The following is a 20,994-nucleotide window of genomic DNA, read 5'->3' on the forward strand; positions in this document are numbered from 1 at the left end:
AGGAAGAGGAGATTGGGCTAAAGGAGGAAGAGGAGATTGGGCTAAAGGAGGAAGAGAGAGATTGGGCTAAAGGAGGAAGAGGAGATTGGGCTAAAGGAGGAAGAGGAGATTGGGCTGAAGGAGGAAGAGGAGATTGGGCTAAAGGAGGAAGAGGAGATTGGGCTAAAGGAGGAAGAGGAGATTGGGCTAAAGGAGGAAGAGGAGATTGGGCTAAAGGAGGAAGAGGAGATTGGGCTAAAGGAGGAAGAGGAGATTGGGCTAAAGGAGGAAGAGGAGATTGGGCTGAAGGAGGAAGAGGAGATTGGGCTAAAGGAGGAAGAGGAGATTGGGCTGTTTGTTGATGCAGGGTGCTGTAGTGAGATCAAATTAAGATAATGACTTTATTATCCCCGTGGGGAAATTTTGTTTGCGGCTCTGTGCGTCCAATTAAAAGTGTCATCAACATATCATCACTTGATTCCTGTAGTAGTACTGTTCAGTGGACTGACCAATCCCCTCGCTTTTGACCAATCACTCCACCTTCTGCTGTGTGCTCATTGGTTGTTGCAGTTTAGCCTCAGGTTGTGTAAAGGTCATACTTCTGTTTATATCAGAGTTAGAGGAGTCTATGTGAAACCTACCTCTGCGTCCCAAATGTAATAGTGCACTACTTTTGACCAGTGCTCATAGGGGCACTATAGTGAATAGGGTTCCCTTTGGGACGTACGCCATCTGTGGCACTAAGCACAATGATACCTACACCTGTTTTGGGGAATGGTATGTGCACATCCATGAAGAAAACAGAATCTCAAAGCAGGATATGTTAGTATCAGATGATTGCATATCAAAGTTGGCGTGCTAACCCCCTCTCCCGCTTCGTGACATAAGCTGTGTCCCCCTATGGGCCCTGGTCAAAGGTCATGTACTATATAGGGAGTAGGGTGCCATTTGGGATGAGTTAATACTGCATGGTCCAGGTGCTGAAAGTTTGATACTGATGCATGGCAAGTGTCTAACTAAATGATGCATGTTGTCCTCTCTCAGCCCTCCCCTCCCCTCTCCTGTCTGCTCTCCCCAAGTGTCTAACTAAATGATGCATGTTGTCCTCTCTCAGCCCTCCCCTCCCCTCCTGTCTGCTCTCCCCAAGTGTCTAACTAAATGATGCATGTTGTCCTCTCTCAGCCCTCCCCTCCCCTCCTGTCTGCTCTCCCCAAGTGTCTAACTAAATGATGCATGTTGTCCTCTCTCAGCCCTCCCTCCCCTCCTGTCTGCTCTCCCCAAGTGTCTAACTAAATGATGCATGTTGTCCTCTCTCAGCCCTCCCCTCCCCTCCTGTCTGCTCTCCCCAAGTGTCTAACTAAATGATGCATGTTGTCCTCTCTCAGCCCTCCCCTCCCCTCCTGTCTGCTCTCCCCAAGTGTCTAACTAAATGATGCATGTTGTCCTCTCTCAGCCCTCCCCCCCCCTCCTCTCTGCTCTCCCCAAGTGTCTAACTAAATGATGCATGTTGTCCTCTCTCAGCCCTCCCCTCCCCTCCTGTCTGCTCTCCCCAAGTGTCTAACTAAATGATGCATGTTGTCCTCTCTCAGCCCTCCCCTCCCCTCCTGTCTGCTCTCCCCAAGTGTCTAACTAAATGATGCATGTTGTCCTCTCTCTCTCTCCCCCCATGTATTTCACTCTCTTTCTCTCTCCCGCTCCTCTCCCCCATGTATTTCACTCTCTCTCCTCTCCCCCCTACCCCCTATGTATTTCACTTTTTCTTTCTTTCTTTCTTTCTTTCTTTCTTTCTTTCTCTCTCTCTCTCTCCTTTCCCCCTCCCCCTATGTATTTCTCTCTCTCTCTCTCTCTCTCTCTCTCTCTCTCTCTCTCTCTCTCTCTCTCTCTCCTCCCCCCCTCCTTCTCCCCTGTCCCTCATCTCCTCCCCCCTCCACGCCTGGAAGTATTTGTGCAATTATTCATGCCTATTGTTGACCAGCATGCACCTGTTAAACTAACTGTGAGAACTTTTAAAGCCCCCTGGATTGATGATGAACTGAAACATGGTTCAAAGACATGATGCAAAAGAGGTGGCCAACAAGTCAGGCTGCTCAGCTGATTGGTTGACATACTGTACATTGGAGAAATGTTGTGACTAAACTTAACGAAAATAATAAGTAATTATATTACCAAACCAAGATACATGACATAAAACACAATGGAAAAATACTTTGGAGAACCTTAAATGATATCACGGGCAGAAAACCCAATTCCTCTCCATCGTTCATTGAAGTTGACGGGTCATTTATAACAAAACCTTTTGATATTATCAATAATTTCAATGACTATTTCACTACTAAAGTGGGAAAACTCAGAAGTGAAATGACAACATTGAACAGTGAGCCATCATATTTTTGTGTAATCTAATAATGAAAGAGAAGGATTGCTGTTTTGAATTTGGTGAAGTTAGTGTGGGAGAGGTGGAAAAACTATTGTTATCCATAATGATAAGCCACCAGGTACAGACAACCTTGATGGGAAACTATTGAGAATGGTAGCAGACTGTATTGCCACCCCTATTTGCTATATTTTTAACCAAAGCCTAAAGGAGTGTGTGTCTATTTTTCAGAGAATAAGTTAACTACTGACTTTCAGCATGCATAAAGACTGATGGTTGGTTGAAAGAAAATGAGAAGATGATAGGTGGAGCTGTATTGTTAGATTTCAGTGCATCCTTTGATTCCAGTGTTATACAGAGCCATGATCACGTGGAACTCCCTTCCATCTCCATTTACTCAGCAAACAGCAAAATGAGCTTTAAAAAACAGCTAATGGAACGGCAGGGACTGTAAGGGAACACACATACACACATTAAGACACACACACTAAGACACACATTATTTGAGTTGTAGTGTTTGTATATCGTTGTATTTTACATTTGTGTGACTGTCCCTTTTTCTATCAGTGTTTTGTTACTTGTCAGGTCTTGTGTTTTTTGAGGACTCCAGGAAGAGTAGCTGCGGCTTCTGCAAAAGCTAATGGGGATCTTAATAAACAAATGAACAAAATCTCCGCTCCTCTGTTGCCCCCCCCCTCCACCAGTTACCAGAGGTTACTCCAGACTGTAGGGGTGTTGGAGGCCCAGAGAACTCAGGGGATACTGGACTTGGAGTGTCTGGCCAGACATCAGAGAGAAGCTCTCCAAGACCCCGTCAGCTTTGTGGAGCAGCTGCAGAAACAGGTACTGTTCTGTATCATAGTAACGATTATAACCTGTTATAACAGGTATATGTTGCATTATAACCCTAACCCTTACAGAGCCCATCAGCTTTGTAGAGCAGAAACCGGTTTGCTGCCTCTCTCTGTCTCGCCATCTCTCTCTCTCGCTCTCTCTCTGTCTCTCTCTCTCCATCTCTCTCTCTGTCTCTCTCTCTCTCTGTCTCTCTCTCTCTGTCTCTCTCTCTCTCTCTCTCATCTCGCTATCTCTCCATCTCTCTCTCCATCTCTATCTCTCTCTCTCCATCTCTCTCTCTCCATTCCTCTCCATCTCTCTCTCTCTCTCCATCTCTCTCTGTCTCTCCATCTCTCCATCTCTCTCTCTCTCTCTCTCTCCATCTCTCTCTCGCTATCTCCCCATCTCTCTATCTCTCTCTCTCTCTCTCTCCATCTCTCTCTCGCTATCTGTCATGTGAATTTTTATCTCTAATTCAACCTAAGCTTGAATCATTACCAGAGGTTGTAAGGCTCTGGTTTTAATCATCAATGATTCAAGGTCCACAACTCACAAGTCTTATCTGTATTTTTATTCATGGCGAGAGCTCTGGGGCCAAAAACACAAACATACTGTTTTTATACCCCTTGACAAACAAAGGCACTATGCTCCTCCCACCTTTAGGTGGCTTTCTTAAACAGTTCCCGCCTCCCCCCTTGAATGGTTAGTACCGCCCCCTCTGTTAGTGGGTTGACACTACATGATAATTCTAACATTTATACTGTGTTTGGGGTAAAATCCTTTAGTCATTATTCTTAAAATCCAAATTAATCTAACACTATCTCTCCATCTCTCTCTCTCTCCATCTCTCTCTCTCTCTCTCTCTCCATCTCATCTCTCTCTCTCTCTCTCTCTCGCTATCTCTCTCTCCATCTCTCGCTCTCTCCATCTCTCGCTCTCTCTCTCTCCATCTCTCGCTATCTCTCTCTGTCTCTCTCTCTCTGTCTCTCTCCATCTCTCGCTCTCTCTCTCTCTCGCTCTCTCTCTCCATCTCTTTCTCCATTTATCCAAAACAAGATGTTGTGTCTCACAATATGGCAGATTGAAGCTGCTCATCTTAGCTGTAAGCCTTGACGTGATCTGACAAAGAGAAAGCAGGTAGCATAGTGGTTAAGAGCGTTGTGCCAGTAACCGAAAGGTCGCTGGTTCTAATCCCCGAGCCGACTAGGTGAAAAATCGGTCGGTGCCCTTGAGCAAGGCACTTACCCTAATTGCTCCTGTAAGTCGCTCTGGATAAGAGCGTCTGCTAAATGACTAAAATGTAAATGTAAAATGTAAACTTCAGGGCATATAATAGGCTCCTTTTGAGGAATTGGTTCAAATGTTTCCTGCATCTGTACTGGTGTAAGTTAATGTCTTGTTCTATGAGGTCTCTTTCTGCTAACCTCTGTCCCCTTACCTCTGACCCCCAGGTGGAGCTGGGCATGCCGCGGCCCCAGAGAGTGGTTCAGCTGCCTGACCCCTTACCTCTGACCCCTTACCTCTGACCCCCAGGTGGAGCTAGGCATGCCGTGGCCCCAGAGAGTGGTTCAGCTGGCAGACCTCTGACCCCTTACCTCTGACCCCCAGGTGGAGCTGGGCATGCCGCGGCCCCAGAGAGTGGTTCAGCTGGCAGACCTCTGACCCCTTACCTCTGACCCCCAGGTGGAGCTGGGCATGCCGTGGCCCCAGAGAGTGGTTCAGCTGGCAGACCTCTGACCCCTTACCTCTGACCCCCAGGTGGAGCTGGGCATGCCGCGGCCCCAGAGAGTGGTTCAGCTGCCTGACCTCTGACCCCTTACCTCTGACCCCCAGGTGGAGCTGGGCATGCCGTGGCCCCAGAGAGTGGTTCAGCTGCCTGACCCCTTACCTCTGACCCCCAGGTGGAGCTAGGCATGCCGCGGCCCCAGAGAGTGGTTCAGCTGCCTGACCTCTGTCCCCTTACCTCTGACCCCCAGGTGGAGCTAGGCATGCCGCGGCCCCAGAGAGTGGTTCAGCTGCCTGACCTCTGACCCCTTACCTCTGACCCCCAGGTGGAGCTGGGCATGCCGTGGCCCCAGAGAGTGGTTCAGCTGCCTGACCTCTGACCCCTTACCTCTGACCCCCAGGTGGAGCTGGGCATGCCGCGGCCCCAGAGAGTGGTTCAGCTGCCAGACATCTCATGGGACCAGTACACCTCGGGGCTGGGAGACTTCGAGAGGGAGTTCTGTGACAAGAAACGTAAAACCAGGAGGCTCAAACTCATATTCGATAAGGGTGCGTCGACCATTACTGACAAGGCATCAAATTAATTAAGTTGAATGATTGAATAATTGCTTATTTCATAAATGGAATTTGTCTTATCTTCCAATGTTTTGGAAATGCTTTGCAGCTCTGTTGTTTCAGTCTTCAATCAGTGTATTATTATAACTATTGTCCTATAGCCAGGATACCAGACCGACCAATCAGTGTATTATTATTACTATTGTCCTATAGCCAGGTTACCAGACCGACCAATCAGTGTATTATTATTACTATTGTCCTATAGCCAGGTTACCAGACCGACCAATCAGTGTATTATTATTACTATTGTCCTATAGCCAGGTTACCAGACCGACCAATCAGTGTATTATTATAACTATTGTCCTATAGCCAGGTTACCAGACCGACCAATCAGTGTATTATTATTACTATTGTCCTATAGCCAGGTTACCAGACCGACCAATCAGTGTATTATTATAACTATTGTCCTATAGCCAGGTTACCAGACCGACCAATCAGTGTATTATTATAACTATTGTCCTATAGCCAGGATACCAGACCGACCAATCAGTGTATTATTATAACTATTGTCCTATAGCCAGGTTACCAGACCGACCAATCAGTGTATTATTATAACTATTGTCCTATAGCCAGGTTACCAGACCGACCAATCAGTGTATTATTATAACTATTGTCCTATAGCCAGGTTACCAGACCGACCAATCAGTGTATTATTATAACTATTGTCCTATAGTCAGGTTACCAGACCGACCAATCAGTGTATTATTATAACTATTGTCCTATAGCCAGGTTACCAGACCGACCAATCAGTGTATTATTATAACTATTGTCCTATAGCCAGGTTACCAGACCGACCAATCAGTGTATTATTATAACTATTGTCCTATAGCCAGGTTACCAGACCGACCAATCAGTGTATTATTATAACTATTGTCCTATAGCCAGGATACCAGACCGACCAATCAGTGTATTATTATAACTATTGTCCTATAGCCAGGTTACCAGACCGACCAATCAGTGTATTATTATAACTATTGTCCTATAGCCAGGTTACCAGACCGACCAATCAGTGTATTATTATAACTATTGTCCTATAGCCAGGATACCAGACCGACCAATCAGTGTATTATTATTACTATTGTCCTATAGCCAGGTTACCAGACCGACCAATCAGTGTATTATTATTACTATTGTCCTATAGCCAGGTTACCAGACCGACCAATCAGTGTATTATTATAACTATTGTCCTATAGCCAGGATACCAGACCGACCAATCAGTGTATTATTATTACTATTGTCCTATAGCCAGGTTACCAGACCGACCAATTAGTGTATTATTATAACTATTGTCCTATAGCCAGGATACCAGACCGACCAATCAGTGTATTATTATTACTATTGTCCTATAGCCAGGTTACCAGACCGACCAATCAGTGTATTATTATTACTATTGTCCTATAGCCAGGTTACCAGACCGACCAATCAGTGTATTATTATAACTATTGTCCTATAGCCAGGATACCAGACCGACCAATCAGTGTATTATTATTACTATTGTCCTATAGCCAGGATACCAGACCGACCAAAAAGCCCTTTGGATCCCAAGGACAAGGAGGGTGAATCATCGACCCTGTACTCCGCTCTGCCCTCTAGTGATGCTCTGGAGAACAGCAGCAACTCACAGGTAAACACACTGCCAATGGTGACGGTTACGCTAGGAACCATTTGAAGGATTTCACCATGAGGCCAATGGTGACTTTAAAACAGTTAGAGAGATTAATGGCTGTGATGGGAGAAAACTGAGGATGGATCAACAACATTGTAGTTACTCCACAATGCTAACCTAAATGACAAAGTGAAAAGAAGGAAGCCTGTACAGAATAAAAAATATTCCAATGTAAATGTGATTTCTGTACTTCATTTTCAGTAAATTTGCTAAAGATTTCTAAAAACATGTTTTCACTTTGTCATTATGTGTGAGAAAAAAAATCAATTCAATCCATTTTGAATTCAGGCTGGAACACGACACGATGTGAACTAAGTCAAGGGGTCTGAATACTTTCTGAAGGCGCTGTACACTGTCAATGGTTCAACCATAGTTACTATTCTCTGTTCTCAATGAATGTATTTGTTGGGGCAGTAGGTAATCTAGTGGTTAAGCACGTTGGGCCAGTAACCGAAAGGTTGCTGGTTTGAATCCCGAGCCGACTACAGTTGAAGTCGGAAGTTTACATACACCTTAGCCAAATACATTTAAACTCAGTTTTTCACAATTCCTGACATTTAATCCTAGTAAAAATTCCCTGTCTTAGGTCAGTTAGGATCACCACTTTATTTTAAGAATGTGAAATGTCAGAATAATAGTAGAGAGAATTATTTATTTCAGTTTTTATTTCTTTCATCACATTCCCAGTGGGTCAGAAGTTTACATACACTCAATTAGTATTTGGTAGCATTGCCTTGTCAAACGTTTCGGGTAGCCTTCCACAAGCTTCCCAAATGTAATGTAAATGTAATAAGTTGGGTGAATTTTGGCCCATTCGTCCTGACAGAGCTGGTGTAACTGAGTCAGGTTTGTAGGCCTCCTTGCTCGCACACGCTTTATCAGTTCTGGCCACACATTTTCTATAGGATTGAGGTCAAGGCTTTGTGATGGCGACTCCAATACCTTGACTTTGTTGTCCTTAAGCCATTTTGCCACAAGTTTGGAAGTATGCTTGGGGTCATTGTCCATTTGGAAGACCCATTTGCGACCAAGCTTTAACTTCCTGACTGATGTCTTGAGACGTTGCTTCAATATATCCACATAATTTTCCTTCCTCATGATGCCATCTATTTTGTGAAGTGCACCAGTCTCTCCTGCAGCAAAGCACCCCCACAGCATGATGCTGCCACCCCCGTGCTTCACAGTTTGGATGGTGTTCGTCGGCTTGCAAGCCGCCTCCTTTTTCCTCCAAACATAACGATGGTCATTATGGCCAAACAGTTCTATTTTTAGTTTTATCAGACCAGAGGACATTTCTCCAAAAAGTACGACCTTTGTCCCCATGTGCAGATACAAACCGTAGTCTGGCTTTTTTATGGCGGTTTTGGAGCAGTGGCTTCTTCCTTGCTGAGCGGCCTTTCAGGTTATGTCGATATAGGACTTGTTTTACTGTGGATATAGATACTTTTGTACCTGTTTCTTCCAGCATCTTCACAAGGTCCTTTGCTGTTGTTCTGGGATTTATTTGCACTTTTCACACCAAAGTACGTTCATCTCTAGGAGACAGAACGCGTCTCCTTCCTGAGCGGTATGACGGCTGCGTGGTCCCATGGTGTTTATACTTGAGTACTATTGTTTGTACAGATGAACGTGGTACCTTCAGGCATTTGGAAATTGCTCCCAAGGATGAACCAGACTTGTGGAGGTCTACAATATTTTTTTCTGAGGTCTTGGCTGATTTCTTTTGATTTTCCCATGATGTCAAGGAAAGAGGCACTGAGTTTGAAGGTAGGCCTTGAAATACATCCACAGGTACACCTCCAATTGACTCAAATGATGTCTGTTTGCCTATCAGAAGCTTCTAAAGCATGACATCATTTTCTGGAATTTTCCAAGCTGTTTAAAGGCACAGTCAACTTAGTGTATGTAAACGTCTGACCCACTGGAATTGTGATCCAGTGAATTATAAGTGAAATAATCTGTCTGTAAACAATTGTTGTGTCATGCACAAAGTAGATGTCCTAACCGACTTGCCAAATTATAGTTTGTTAACAATAAATGTGTGGAGTGGTTAAAAAACAAGTTTTAATGACTTAAATTTAACTGTATGTAAACTTCCGACTTCAACTGTAGGTGAATAATCTGTCGCTTTGGATAAGAGCTTCTGCTAAATGACTAAAATGTCAACAGCATCACTAGATAGATACTGATAGACCAACGTCAACAGCATCACTAGATAGATACTGATAGACCAACGTCAACAGCATCCCTAGATAGATACTGATAGACCAACGTCAACATCATCCCTAGATAGATACTGATAGACCAACGTCAACAGCATCACTAGATAGATACTGATAGACCAACGTCAACAGCATCACTAGATAGATACTGATAGACCAACGTCAACAGCATCACTAGATAGATACTGATAGACCAACGTCAACAGCATCACTAGATAGATACTGATAGACCAACGTCAACAGCATCACTAGATAGATAGATAGATAGATACTGATGGAAGCATTTATTCAAAGTGCACTTAACATGCTTTGTCTTATTAAAACATGGTATTTATTTTACTTGACGTGTTCAATGCACCAGTCAGTCAGAGAAAGCACTGCATGGATACTTGGTCAAATTTGGTTGGAGGGTTTCTGAGAGTCTATTAGGGTCTATTAGTCATTAAAAAAAACAAGGAAAAACCAAGGCACTCTTCAAATCCAAGTTTTAGTCATATGCACAGGTGTGACGAGTACCGAGTATACGAAGAGGCAGGACGCAGACGCAGGAATGAACAAGGTCAAGGTTTACCTAAACAAAGACAAAGAGAGAGTAAACGTGGTGATGAGATGATGAGGTGCAGGTGCGTTGGAGGTGATTAGGGTGCGTTGGGTTTCCATTCCGGTGTTGCCGAGGTGGTGCGCTCAGACCGGTGGCTCAGTTGACCGGCGAATCAGAGCGCCGGAGGGGAGCAAAGGGAGGAGACGTGACAACAGGATAAAGCAAAGTGTACCAATGAAATGCTAACTTGCAATCTCTCTTCATTACATTTTCCAATAAAAGTATTCAGTAAAAAATATATATTCGAAGTATATAAAGAAGTGTTGAACTCGTGCACCATATTGGGTATCCTGCCACAGTCTTAAACATGACATGTCTCTCTGTCTCCAGATGATCCGAGGGCGTCTGCATGCCTGTCTGTCTGTCTGTCTGTCTACCCGTCTGTCTCTAACCTGTCTCTCTCTCTCCAGATGATCCGAGGGCGTCTGCATGCCTGCCTGTCTGTCTGTCTACCCGTCTGTCTCTAACCTGTCTCTCTCTCTCCAGATGATCCGAGGGCGTCTGCATGCCTGCCTGTCTGTCTGTCTGTCTGTCTACCCGTCTGTCTCTAACCTGTCTCTCTCTGTCTCCAGATGATCCGAGGGCGTCTGCATGCCTGCCTGTCTGTCTGTCTGTCTGTCTACCCGTCTGTCTCTAACCTGTCTCTCTCTGTCTCCAGATGATCCGAGGGCGTCTGCATGCCTGTCTGTCTGTCTGTCTGTCTACCTGTCTGTCTCTAACCTGTCTCTCTCTCTCCAGATGATCCGAGGGCGTCTGCATGCCTGTCTGTCTGTCTGTCTGTCTACCCGTCTGTCTCTAACCTGTCTCTCTCTCTCCAGATGATCCGAGGGAGGCTGTGTCACCAGAGTAAACCTGTCTGTCTGTCTACCCGTCTGTCTCTAACCTGTCTCTCTCTCTCCAGATGATCCGAGGGAGGCTGTGTCACCAGAGTAAACCTGTCTGTCTGTCTACCCGTCTGTCTCTAACCTGTCTCTCTCTCCAGATGATCCGAGGGAGGCTGTGTCACCAGAGTAAACCTGTCTGTCTGTCTACCCGTCTGTCTCTAACCTGTCTCTCTCTCTCCAGATGATCCGAGGGAGGCTGTGTCACCAGAGTAAACCTGTCTGTCTGTCTCCCCGTCTGTCTCTAACCTGTCTCTCTCTCTCCAGATGATCCGAGGGAGGCTGTGTCACCAGAGTAAACCTGACACCTTTAACCAGCTGTGGACCGTGGAAGAACAGGTACTGACGAGGATGTGTGTGTGTGTGTGTGCCTGCGTGTGTGCATGCATGTGCTAAATGCTTTATACTGAGAGTACAGTCTGTCACGTACAGTCAGTCATTTAATGCTACTGAGATTTTTATCACTTAAATCTTTCCAAAGTTTTGTTATTCTTTTTTTTACCGGAGATCAAATCAAATCAAATTTGTATTAGTTAGAATCAGTGTGTGGTCTTTACTGATAATGTGTTAAAGATAATGTGTCTTTACTGATAATGTGTCTTTACTGATAATGTGTTAAAGATAATGTGTCTTTACTGATAATGTGTTAAAGATAATGTGTCTTTAATGATAATGTGTCTTTAATGATAATGTGTTAAAGACAATGTGTCTTTACTGATAATGTGTCTTTACTGATAATGTGTTAAAGATAATGTGTCTTTACTGATAATGAGTTAAAGATAATGTGTTAAAGATAATGTGTCTTTACTGATAATGTGTTAGAGATAATGTGTCTTTACTGATAATGTGTTAAAGATAATGTGTCTTTACCGATAATGTGTCTTTACCGATGATGTGTTAAAGATAATGTGTCTTTACTGATAATGTGTTAAAGATAATGTGTCTTTACTGATAATGAGTTAAAGATAATGTGTCTTTACTGATAATGTGTCTTTACTGATAATGTGTCTTTACTGATAATGTGTTTCTGTGTAGAAAAAGTTGGAGCAGCTCCTGCTGAAGTTTCCTCCTGAGGAGGTGGAGTCTAAGCGCTGGCAGAAGATAGCTGACGCCCTGGGCAACAGGACAGCTAAACAGGTCACACACACACCGAGACACACACTTACCAAAAAAGTCCTCACTTCAAAGGTACAGTTGAAGTCGGAAGTTTACATACGGTGAGGGGGAAAAAAGTATTTGATCCCCTGCTGATTTTGTACGTTTGCCCACTGACAAAGACATGATCAGTCTATAATTTTAATGGTAGGTTTATTTGAACAGTGAGAGACAGAATAACAACAAATAAATCCTGAAAAACGCATGTCAAAAATGTTATGAATTGATTTGCATTTGAATGAGGGAAATATTTGACCCCCTCTCAATCAGAAAGATTTCTGGCTCCCAGGTGTCTTTTATACAGGTAACGAGCTGAGATTAGGAGCACACTCTTAAAGGGAGTGCTCCTAATCTCAGCTTGTTACCTGTATAAAAGACACCTGTCCACAGAAGCAATCAATCAATCAGATTCCAAACTCTCCACCATGGCCAAGAGCAAAGAGCTCTCCAAGGATGTCAGGGACAAGATTGTAGACCTACACAAGGCTGGAATGGGCTACAAGACCATCGCCAAGCAGCTTGGTGAGAAGGTGACAACAGTTGGTGCGATTATTCGCAAATGGAAGAAACACAAAAGAACTGTCAATCTCCCTCGGCCTGGGGCTCCATGCAAGATCTCACCTTGTGGAGTTGCAATGATCATGAGAACGGTGGGGAATCAGCCCAGAACTACACGGGAGGATCTTGTCAATGATCTCAAGGCAGATGGGACCATAGTCACCAAGAAAACAATTGGTAACACACTACCCTGTGAAGGACTGAAATCCTGCAGCTCATCACATCTTGAATGATTCAGAGGAGAACTGGGTGAAAGTGTTGTGGTCAGATGAGACCAAAATGGAGCTCTTTGGCATCAACTCAACTCGCCGTGTTTGGAGGAGGAGGAATGCTACCTATGACCCCAAGAACACCATCCCCACCGTCAAACATGGAGGTGGAAACATTATGCTTTGGGGGTGTTTTTCTGCTAAGGGGACAGGACAACTTCACCGCATCAAAGGGACGATGGACAGGGCCATGTACCGTCAAATCTTGGGTGAGAACCTCCTTCCCTCAGCCAGGGCATTGAAAATGGGTCGTGGATGGGTATTCCAGCATGACAATGACCCAAAACACACGGCCAAGGCAACAAAGGAGTGGCTCAAGAAGAAGCACATTAAGGTCCTGGAGTGGCCTAGCCAGTCTCCAGACCTTAATCCCATAGAAAATCTGTGGAGGGAGCTGAAGGTTCGAGTTGCCAAACGTCAGCCTCGAAACCTTAATGACTTGGAGAAGATCTGCAAAGAGGAGTGGGACAAAATCCCTCCTGAGATGTGTGCAAACCTGGTGGCCAACTACAAGAAACGTCTGACCTCTGTGATTGCCAACAAGGGTTTTGCCACCAAGTACTAAGTCATGTTTTGCAGAGGGGTCAAATACTTATTTCCCTCATTAAAATGCAAATCCATTTATAACATTTTTTACATGCGTTTTTCTGGATTTTTTTGTTGTTATTCTGTCTCTCACTGTTCAAATAAACCTACCATTAAAATTATAGACTGATCATGTCTTTGTCAGTGGGCAGACATACAAAATCAGCAGGGGATCAAATACTCTTTTCCCTCACTGTACACCTTAGCCAAATACATTTAAACTCAGTTTTTCACAATTCCTGACATTTAATCCTAGTAAAAATTCCCTGTTTTAGGTCAGTTAGGATCACCATTTTATTTTAAGAATGTGAAATGTCAGAATAATAGTAGAGAGAATGATTGATTTCAGCTTTTATTTCTTTCATCACATTCCCAGTGTGTCAGAAGTTTACATACACTCAATTAGTATTTGGTAGCATTGCCTTTAAATTGTTTAACTTGGGTCAAACGTTTCGGGTAGCCTTCCACAAGCTTCCCACAATAAGTTGGGTGAATTTTGGCCCATTCCTCCTGACAGAGCTGGTGTATCTGAGTCAGGTTTGTAGGCCTCCTTGCTCGCACACGCCTTTTCAGTCCTGCCCACACATGTTCTATAGGATTGAGGTTAGGGCTTTGTGATGGCCACTCCAATACCTTGACTTTGTTGTCCTTAAGCCATTTTGCCACAACTTTGGAAGTATGCTTGGGGTCATTGTCCATTTGGAAGACCCATTTGCGACCAAGCTTTAACTTCCTGACTGATGTCTTGAGATGTTGCTTCAATATATCCACATAATTTTCCATCCTCATGATGCCATCTATTTTGTGAAGTGCACCAGTCCCTCCTGCAGCAAAGCACCCCCACAGCATGATGCTGCCACCCCTGTGCTTCACGGTTGGGATGGTGTTCTTCGGCTTGCAAACCTTCCCCATTTTCCTCCAAACATAACAATGGTCATTATGGCCAAACAGTTCTATTTTTGTTTAATCAGACCAGAGGACATTTCTCCAAAAAGTACGATCTTTGTCCCCATGTGCAGTTGCAAACCGTAGTCTGGCTTTTCTATGGAGGTTTTGGAGCAGTGGCTTCTTCCTTGCTGAGCGGCCTTTCAGGTTGTGTCGATATAGGACTCGTTTTACTGTGGATATAGATACTTTTGTACCTGTTTCCTCCAGCATCTTCACAAGGTCCTTTGCTGTTGTTCTGGGATTGATTTGCACTTTTCGCACCAAAGTACGTTCATCTCTAGGAGACAGAACGCGTCTCCTTCCTGAGCGGTATGACGGCTGCGTGGTCCCATGGTGTTTATACTTGCGTACTATTGTTTGTACAGATGAACGTGGTACCTTCAGGCGTTTGGAAATTGCTCCCAAGGATGAACCAGACTTGTGGCGGTCTACAATTTTTTTTCTGAGGTCTTGGCTGATTTCTTTTGATTTTCCCATGATGCCAAGCAAAGAGGCACTGAGTTTGAAGGTAGGCCTTGAAGTACATCCACAGGTACACCTCCAATTGACTCAAATGATGTCAATTAGCCTATCAGAAGCTTCTAAAGCCATGACATCATTTTCTGGAATTTTCCAAGCTGTTTAAAAGCACAGTCAACTTAGTGTATGTAAACTTCTGACCCACTGGAATTGTGGTACAGTGAATTATAAGTGAAATAATCTGTCTGTAAACAATTGTTGGAAAAATTACTTGTGTCATGGACAAAGTAGATGTCCTAACCGACTTGCCAAAACGATAGTTTGTTAACAAGACATTTGTGGAGTGGTTGAAAAACGAGTTTTAATGACTCCAACCTAAGTGTATGTAAACTTCAGACTTCACCTATATGTGATATAGGCGCAGGTCCTCAGACGTATAGTCATATAACACACCGATCTGGGTGCAGGTCAGAGAAACAGGTCATATAACACACTGATCTGGGTACAGGTCAGAGAAACAGGTCATATAACACACTGATCTGGGTACAGGTCAGAGAAACAGGTCATATAACACACTGATCTGGGTACAGGTCAGAGAAACAGGTCATATAACAAGCTGATCTGGGTACAGGTCAGAGAAACAGCTCATATAACACACTGATCTGGGTACAGGTCAGAGAAACAGGTCATATAACAAGCTGATCTGGGTACAGGTCAGAGAAACAGGTCATATAACAAGCTGATCTGGGTACAGGTCAGAGAAACAGGTCATATAACAAGCTGATCTGGGTACAGGTCAGAGAAACAGGTCATATAACACACTGATCTGGGTACAGGTCAGAGAAACAGGTCATATAACAAGCTGATCTGGGTACAGGTCAGAGAATCAGGTCATATAACAAGCTGATCTGGGTACAGGTCAGAGAAACAGGTCATATAACAAGCTGATCTGGGTACAGGTCAGAGAAACAGGTCATATAACAAGCTGATCTGGGTACAGGTCAGAGAATCAGGTGACTGATGAAGGTGTTTGTCACAGTAATAATGTATATTTGAGCTGGAATCCTGTTCTCCGTGTGTGTGCAGGTGGCCAGCCGCGTTCAGAAGTACTTCATCAAACTGACTAAAGCAGGAATCCCTGTTCCTGGGAGGACCCCTAACATGTGCATGTACAGCAAGAAGGTACCTGGATATTCCTTTACTTAGTGGAGCTCAAACCTTTCCTCTCCCCAGACATTTCAACATTTTGTTGTTGCTCTGAGCTGGTTCACCTCTGGATGAGTGTGTTTAGTTAAATAACCAGCGGTGGGGTCCGTAGAGAGTGGGTTTAGTTAAATAACCAGCGGTGGGGTTCGTAGAGAGTGGGTTTAGGTAAATAACCAGCGGTGGGGTTCGTAGAGAGTGGGTTTAGGTAAATAACCAGCGGTGGGGTCCGTAGAGAGTGGGTTTAGTTAAATAACCAGCGGTGGGGTTCGTAGAGAGTGGGTTTAGTTAAATAACCAGCGGTGGGGTTCGTAGAGAGTGGGTTTAGGTAAATAACCAGCGGTGGGGTCCGTAGAGAGTGTGTTTAGTTAAATAACCAGCGGTGGGGTCCGTAGAGAGTGGGTTTAGGTAAATAACCAGCGGTGGGGTCCGTAGAGAGTGGGTTTAGTTAAATAACCAGCGGTGGGGTCCGTAGCGAGTGTGTTTAGGTAAATAACCAGCGGTGGGGTTCGTAGAGTGGGTTTAGGTAAATAACCAGCGGTGGGGTCCGTAGAGAGTGTGTTTAGGTAAATAACCAGCGGTGGGGTCCGTAGAGAGTGTGTTTAGTTAAATAACCAGCGGTGGGGTCCGTAGAGAGTGTGTTTAGGTAAATAACCAGCGGTGGGGTCCGTAGAGAGTGTGTTTAGGTAAATAACCAGCGGTGGGGTCTGTAGAGAGTGGGTTTAGTTAAATAACCAGCGGTGGGGTCCGTAGAGAGTGTGTTTAGTTAAATAACCAGCGGTGGGGTCCGTAGCGTGTGTGTTTAGTTAAATAACCAGCGGTGGGGTCCGTAGAGAGTGTGTTTAGTTAAATAACCAGCGATGGGGTCCGTAGAGAGTGTGTTTAGGTAAATAACCAGCAGTGGGGTCCGTAGAGAGTGGGTTTAGTTAAATAACCAGCGGTGGGGTCCGTAGAGAGTGTGTTTAGTTAAATAACCAGCGGTGGGGTCCATAGAGAGTGGGTTTAGTTAAATAACCAGCGGTGGGGTCCGTAGAGAGTGGGTTTAGGTAAATAACCAGCGGTGGGGTCCGTAGAGAGTGGGTTTAGGTAAATAACCAGCGGTGGGGTCCGTAGAGAGTGGGTTTAGGTAAATAACCAGCGGTGGGGTCCGTAGAGAGTGGGTTTAGGTAAATAACCAGCGGTGGGGTCCGTAGAGAGTGGGTTTAGGTAAATAACCAGCGGTGGGGTCCGTAGAGAGTGGGTTTAGTTAAATAACCAGCGGTGGGGTCCGTAGAGAGTGTGTTTAGGTAAATAACCAGCGGTGGGGTCCGTAGAGAGTGTGTTTAGGTAAATAACCAGCGGTGGGGTCCGTAGCGTGTGGGTTTAGGTAAATAACCAGCGGTGGGGTCCGTAGCGTGTGGGTTTAGGTAAATAACCAGCGGTGGGGTCCGTAGAGAGTGTGTTTAGTTAAATAACCAGCGGTGGGGTCCGTAGAGAGTGGGTTTAGTTAAATAACCAGCGGTGGGGTCTGTAGAGAGTGGGTTTAGTTAAATAACCAGCGGTGGGGTCTGTAGAGAGTGTGTTTAGTTAAATAACCAGCGGTGGGGTCCGTAGAGAGTGTGTTTAGTTAAATAACCAGCGGTGGGGTCCGTAGAGAGTGTGTTTAGGTAAATAACCAGCGGTGGGGTCCGTAGAGAGTGGGTTTAGTTAAATAACCAGCGGTGGGGTCCGTAGAGAGTGTGTTTAGGTAAATAACCAGCGGTGGGGTCCGTAGAGAGTGTGTTTAGTTAAATAACCAGCGGTGGGGTCCGTAGAGAGTGTGTTTAGGTAAATAACCAGCGGTGGGGTCCGTAGAGAGTGGGTTTAGTTAAATAACCAGCGGTGGGGTCTGTAGAGAGTGTGTTTAGTTAAATAACCAGCGGTGGGGTCCGTAGAGAGTGTGTTTAGTTAAATAACCAGCGGTGGGGTCCGTAGAGAGTGGGTTTAGGTAAATAACCAGCGGTGGGGTCCGTAGAGAGTGTGTTTAGTTAAATAACCAGCGGTGGGGTCCGTAGAGAGTGTGTTTAGTTAAATAACCAGCGGTGGGGTCCGTAGAGAGTGGGTTTAGGTAAATAACCAGCGGTGGGGTCCGTAGAGAGTGGGTTTAGGTAAATAACCAGCGGTGGGGTCCGTAGAGAGTGGGTTTAGTTAAATAACCAGCGGTGGGGTCCGTAGAGAGTGTGTTTAGTTAAATAACCAGCGGTGGGGTCCGTAGAGAGTGTGTTTAGGTAAATAACCAGCGGTGGGGTCCGTAGAGAGTGGGTTTAGTTAAATAACCAGCGGTGGGGTCCGTAGAGAGTGGGTTTAGTTAAATAACCAGCGGTGGGGGTCCGTAGAGAGTGGGTTTAGGTAAATAACCAGCGGTGGGGTCCGTGAGAGTGGGTTTAGTTAAATAACCAGCGGTGGGGTCCGTAGAGAGTGGGTTTAGTTAAATAACCAGCGGTGGGGGTCCGTAGAGAGTGGGTTTAGGTAAATAACCAGCGGTGGGGTCCGTAGAGAGTGGGTTTAGGTAAATAACCAGCGGTGGGGTCCGTAGAGAGTGGGTTTAGGTAAATAACCAGCGGTGGGGTCCGTAGAGAGTGGGTTTAGGTAAATAACCAGCGGTGGGGTCCGTAGAGAGTGGGTTTAGGTAAATAACCAGCGGTGGGGTCCGTAGAGAGTGGGTTTAGTTAAATAACCAGCGGTGGGGTCCGTAGAGAGTGTGTTTAGGTAAATAACCAGCGGTGGGGTCCGTAGAGAGTGTGTTTAGTTAAATAACCAGCGGTGGGGTCCGTAGAGAGTGGGTTTAGTTAAATAACCAGCGGTGGGGTCCGTAGAGAGTGGGTTTAGTTAAATAACCAGCGGTGGGGTCCGTGAGAGAGTGGGTTTAGGTAAATAACCAGCGGTGGGGTCCGTGAGAGAGTGGGTTTAGTTAAATAACCAGCGGTGGGGTCCGTAGAGAGTGGGTTTAGTTAAATAACCAGCGGTGGGGTCCGTGAGAGAGTGGGTTTAGGTAAATAACCAGCGGTGGGGTCCGTAGAGAGTGTGTTTAGTTAAATAACCAGCGATGGGGTCCGTAGAGAGTGTGTTTAGTTAAATAACCAGCGGTGGGGTCCGTAGAGAGTGGGTTTAGTTAAATAACCAGCGGTGGGGTCCGTAGAGAGTGTGTTTAGGTAAATAACCAGCAGTGGGGTCTGTAGCGAGTGGGTTTAGTTAAATAACCAGCGGTGGGGTCCGTAGAGAGTGGGTTTAGGTAAATAACCAGCGGTGGGGTCCGTAGAGAGTGGGTTTAGTTAAATAACCAGCGGTGGGGTCCGTAGAGAGTGGGTTTAGGTAAATAACCAGCGGTGGGGTCCGTAGAGAGTGGGTTTAGTTAAATAACCAGCGGTGGGGTCCGTAGAGAGTGGGTTTAGGTAAATAACCAGCGGTGGGGTCCGTAGAGAGTGGGTTTAGTTAAATAACCAGCGGTGGGGTCCGTAGAGAGTGGGTTTAGTTAAATAACCAGCGGTGGGGTCCGTAGAGAGTGGGTTTAGTTAAATAACCAGCGGTGGGGTCCGTAGAGAGTGGGTTTAGGTAAATAACCAGCGGTGGGGTCCGTAGAGAGTGGGTTTAGTTAAATAACCAGCGGTGGGGTCCGTAGAGAGTGGGTTTAGTTAAATAACCAGCGGTGGGGTCTGTAGAGAGTGGGTTTAGGTAAATAACCAGCGGTGGGGTCTGTAGAGAGTGGGTTTAGTTAAATAACCAGCGGTGGGGTCCGTAGAGAGTGTGTTTAGGTAAATAACCAGCGGTGGGGTCCGTAGAGAGTGGGTTTAGTTAAATAACCAGCGGTGGGGTCCGTAGAGAGTGGGTTTAGTTAAATAACCAGCGGTGGGGTCTGTAGAGAGTGGGTTTAGGTAAATAACCAGCGGTGGGGTCTGTAGAGAGTGGGTTTAGTTAAATAACCAGCGGTGGGGTCCGTAGAGAGTGTGTTTAGGTAAATAACCAGCGGTGGGGTCCGTAGAGAGTGGGTTTAGGTAAATAACCAGCGGTGGGGTCCGTAGAGAGTGGGTTTAGTTAAATAACCAGCGGTGGGGTCCGTAGCGAGTGTGTTTAGTTAAATAACCAGCGGTGAGGTCCGTAGAGAGTGGGTTTAGTTAAATAACCAGCGGTGGGGTCCGTAGAGAGTGGGTTTAGTTAAATAACCAGCGGTGGGGTCTGTAGAGAGTGTGTTTAGTTAAATAACCAGCGGTGGGGTCCGTAGAGAGTGTGTTTAGGTAAATAACCAGCGGTGGGGTCCGTAGAGAGTGTGTTTAGTTAAATAACCAGCGGTGGGGTCCGTAGAGAGTGGGTTTAGTTAAATAACCAGCGGTGGGGTCTGTAGAGAGTGTGTTTAGTTAAATAACCAGCGGTGGGGTCCGTAGAGAGTGTGTTTAGTTAAATAACCAGCGGTGGGGTCCGTAGAGAGTGTGTTTAGGTAAATAACCAGCGGTGGGGTCCGTAGAGAGTGTGTTTAGTTAAATAACCAGCGGTGGGGTCCGTAGAGAGTGTGTTTAGTTAAATAACCAGCGGTGGGGTCCGTAGAGAGTGGGTTTAGGTAAATAACCAGCGGTGGGGTCCGTAGCGAGTGTGTTTAGGTAAATAACCAGCGGTGGGGTCCGTAGAGAGTGGGTTTAGTTAAATAACCAGCGGTGGGGTCCGTAGAGAGTGGGTTTAGGTAAATAACCAGCGGTGGGGTCCGTAGAGAGTGTGTTTAGGTAAATAACCAGCGGTGGGGTCCGTAGAGAGTGTGTTTAGTTAAATAACCAGCGGTGGGGTCCGTAGAGAGTGGGTTTAGGTAAATAACCAGCGGTGGGGTCCGTAGAGAGTGGGTTTAGGTAAATAACCAGCGGTGGGGTCCATAGAGAGTGGGTTTAGTTAAATAACCAGCGGTGGGGTCCGTAGAGA

At 45.5% G+C, this 20,994-nt stretch overlaps 1 protein-coding gene across 1 annotated transcript in view; it reads left to right on the plus strand.

Moving 5' to 3' along the window:
- Positions 1-20,994, plus strand: part of LOC121535690 (ZZ-type zinc finger-containing protein 3) — a 53,990-nt gene that overhangs the window by 12,702 nt on the left and 20,294 nt on the right. Inside the window, exons 3-8 of the mRNA XM_041842953.2 lie at positions 3,058-3,196; positions 5,314-5,461; positions 7,033-7,151; positions 11,165-11,236; positions 11,933-12,034; positions 15,958-16,053. Coding sequence (XP_041698887.2) covers positions 3,058-3,196; positions 5,314-5,461; positions 7,033-7,151; positions 11,165-11,236; positions 11,933-12,034; positions 15,958-16,053 — 676 coding nt within the window. The remainder of the gene's footprint in view (positions 1-3,057; positions 3,197-5,313; positions 5,462-7,032; positions 7,152-11,164; positions 11,237-11,932; positions 12,035-15,957; positions 16,054-20,994) is intronic.

The sequence above is a fragment of the Coregonus clupeaformis genome, chromosome 21, assembly GCF_020615455.1.
Source record: "Coregonus clupeaformis isolate EN_2021a chromosome 21, ASM2061545v1, whole genome shotgun sequence".
Classification (NCBI taxonomy): domain Eukaryota; kingdom Metazoa; phylum Chordata; class Actinopteri; order Salmoniformes; family Salmonidae; genus Coregonus; species Coregonus clupeaformis.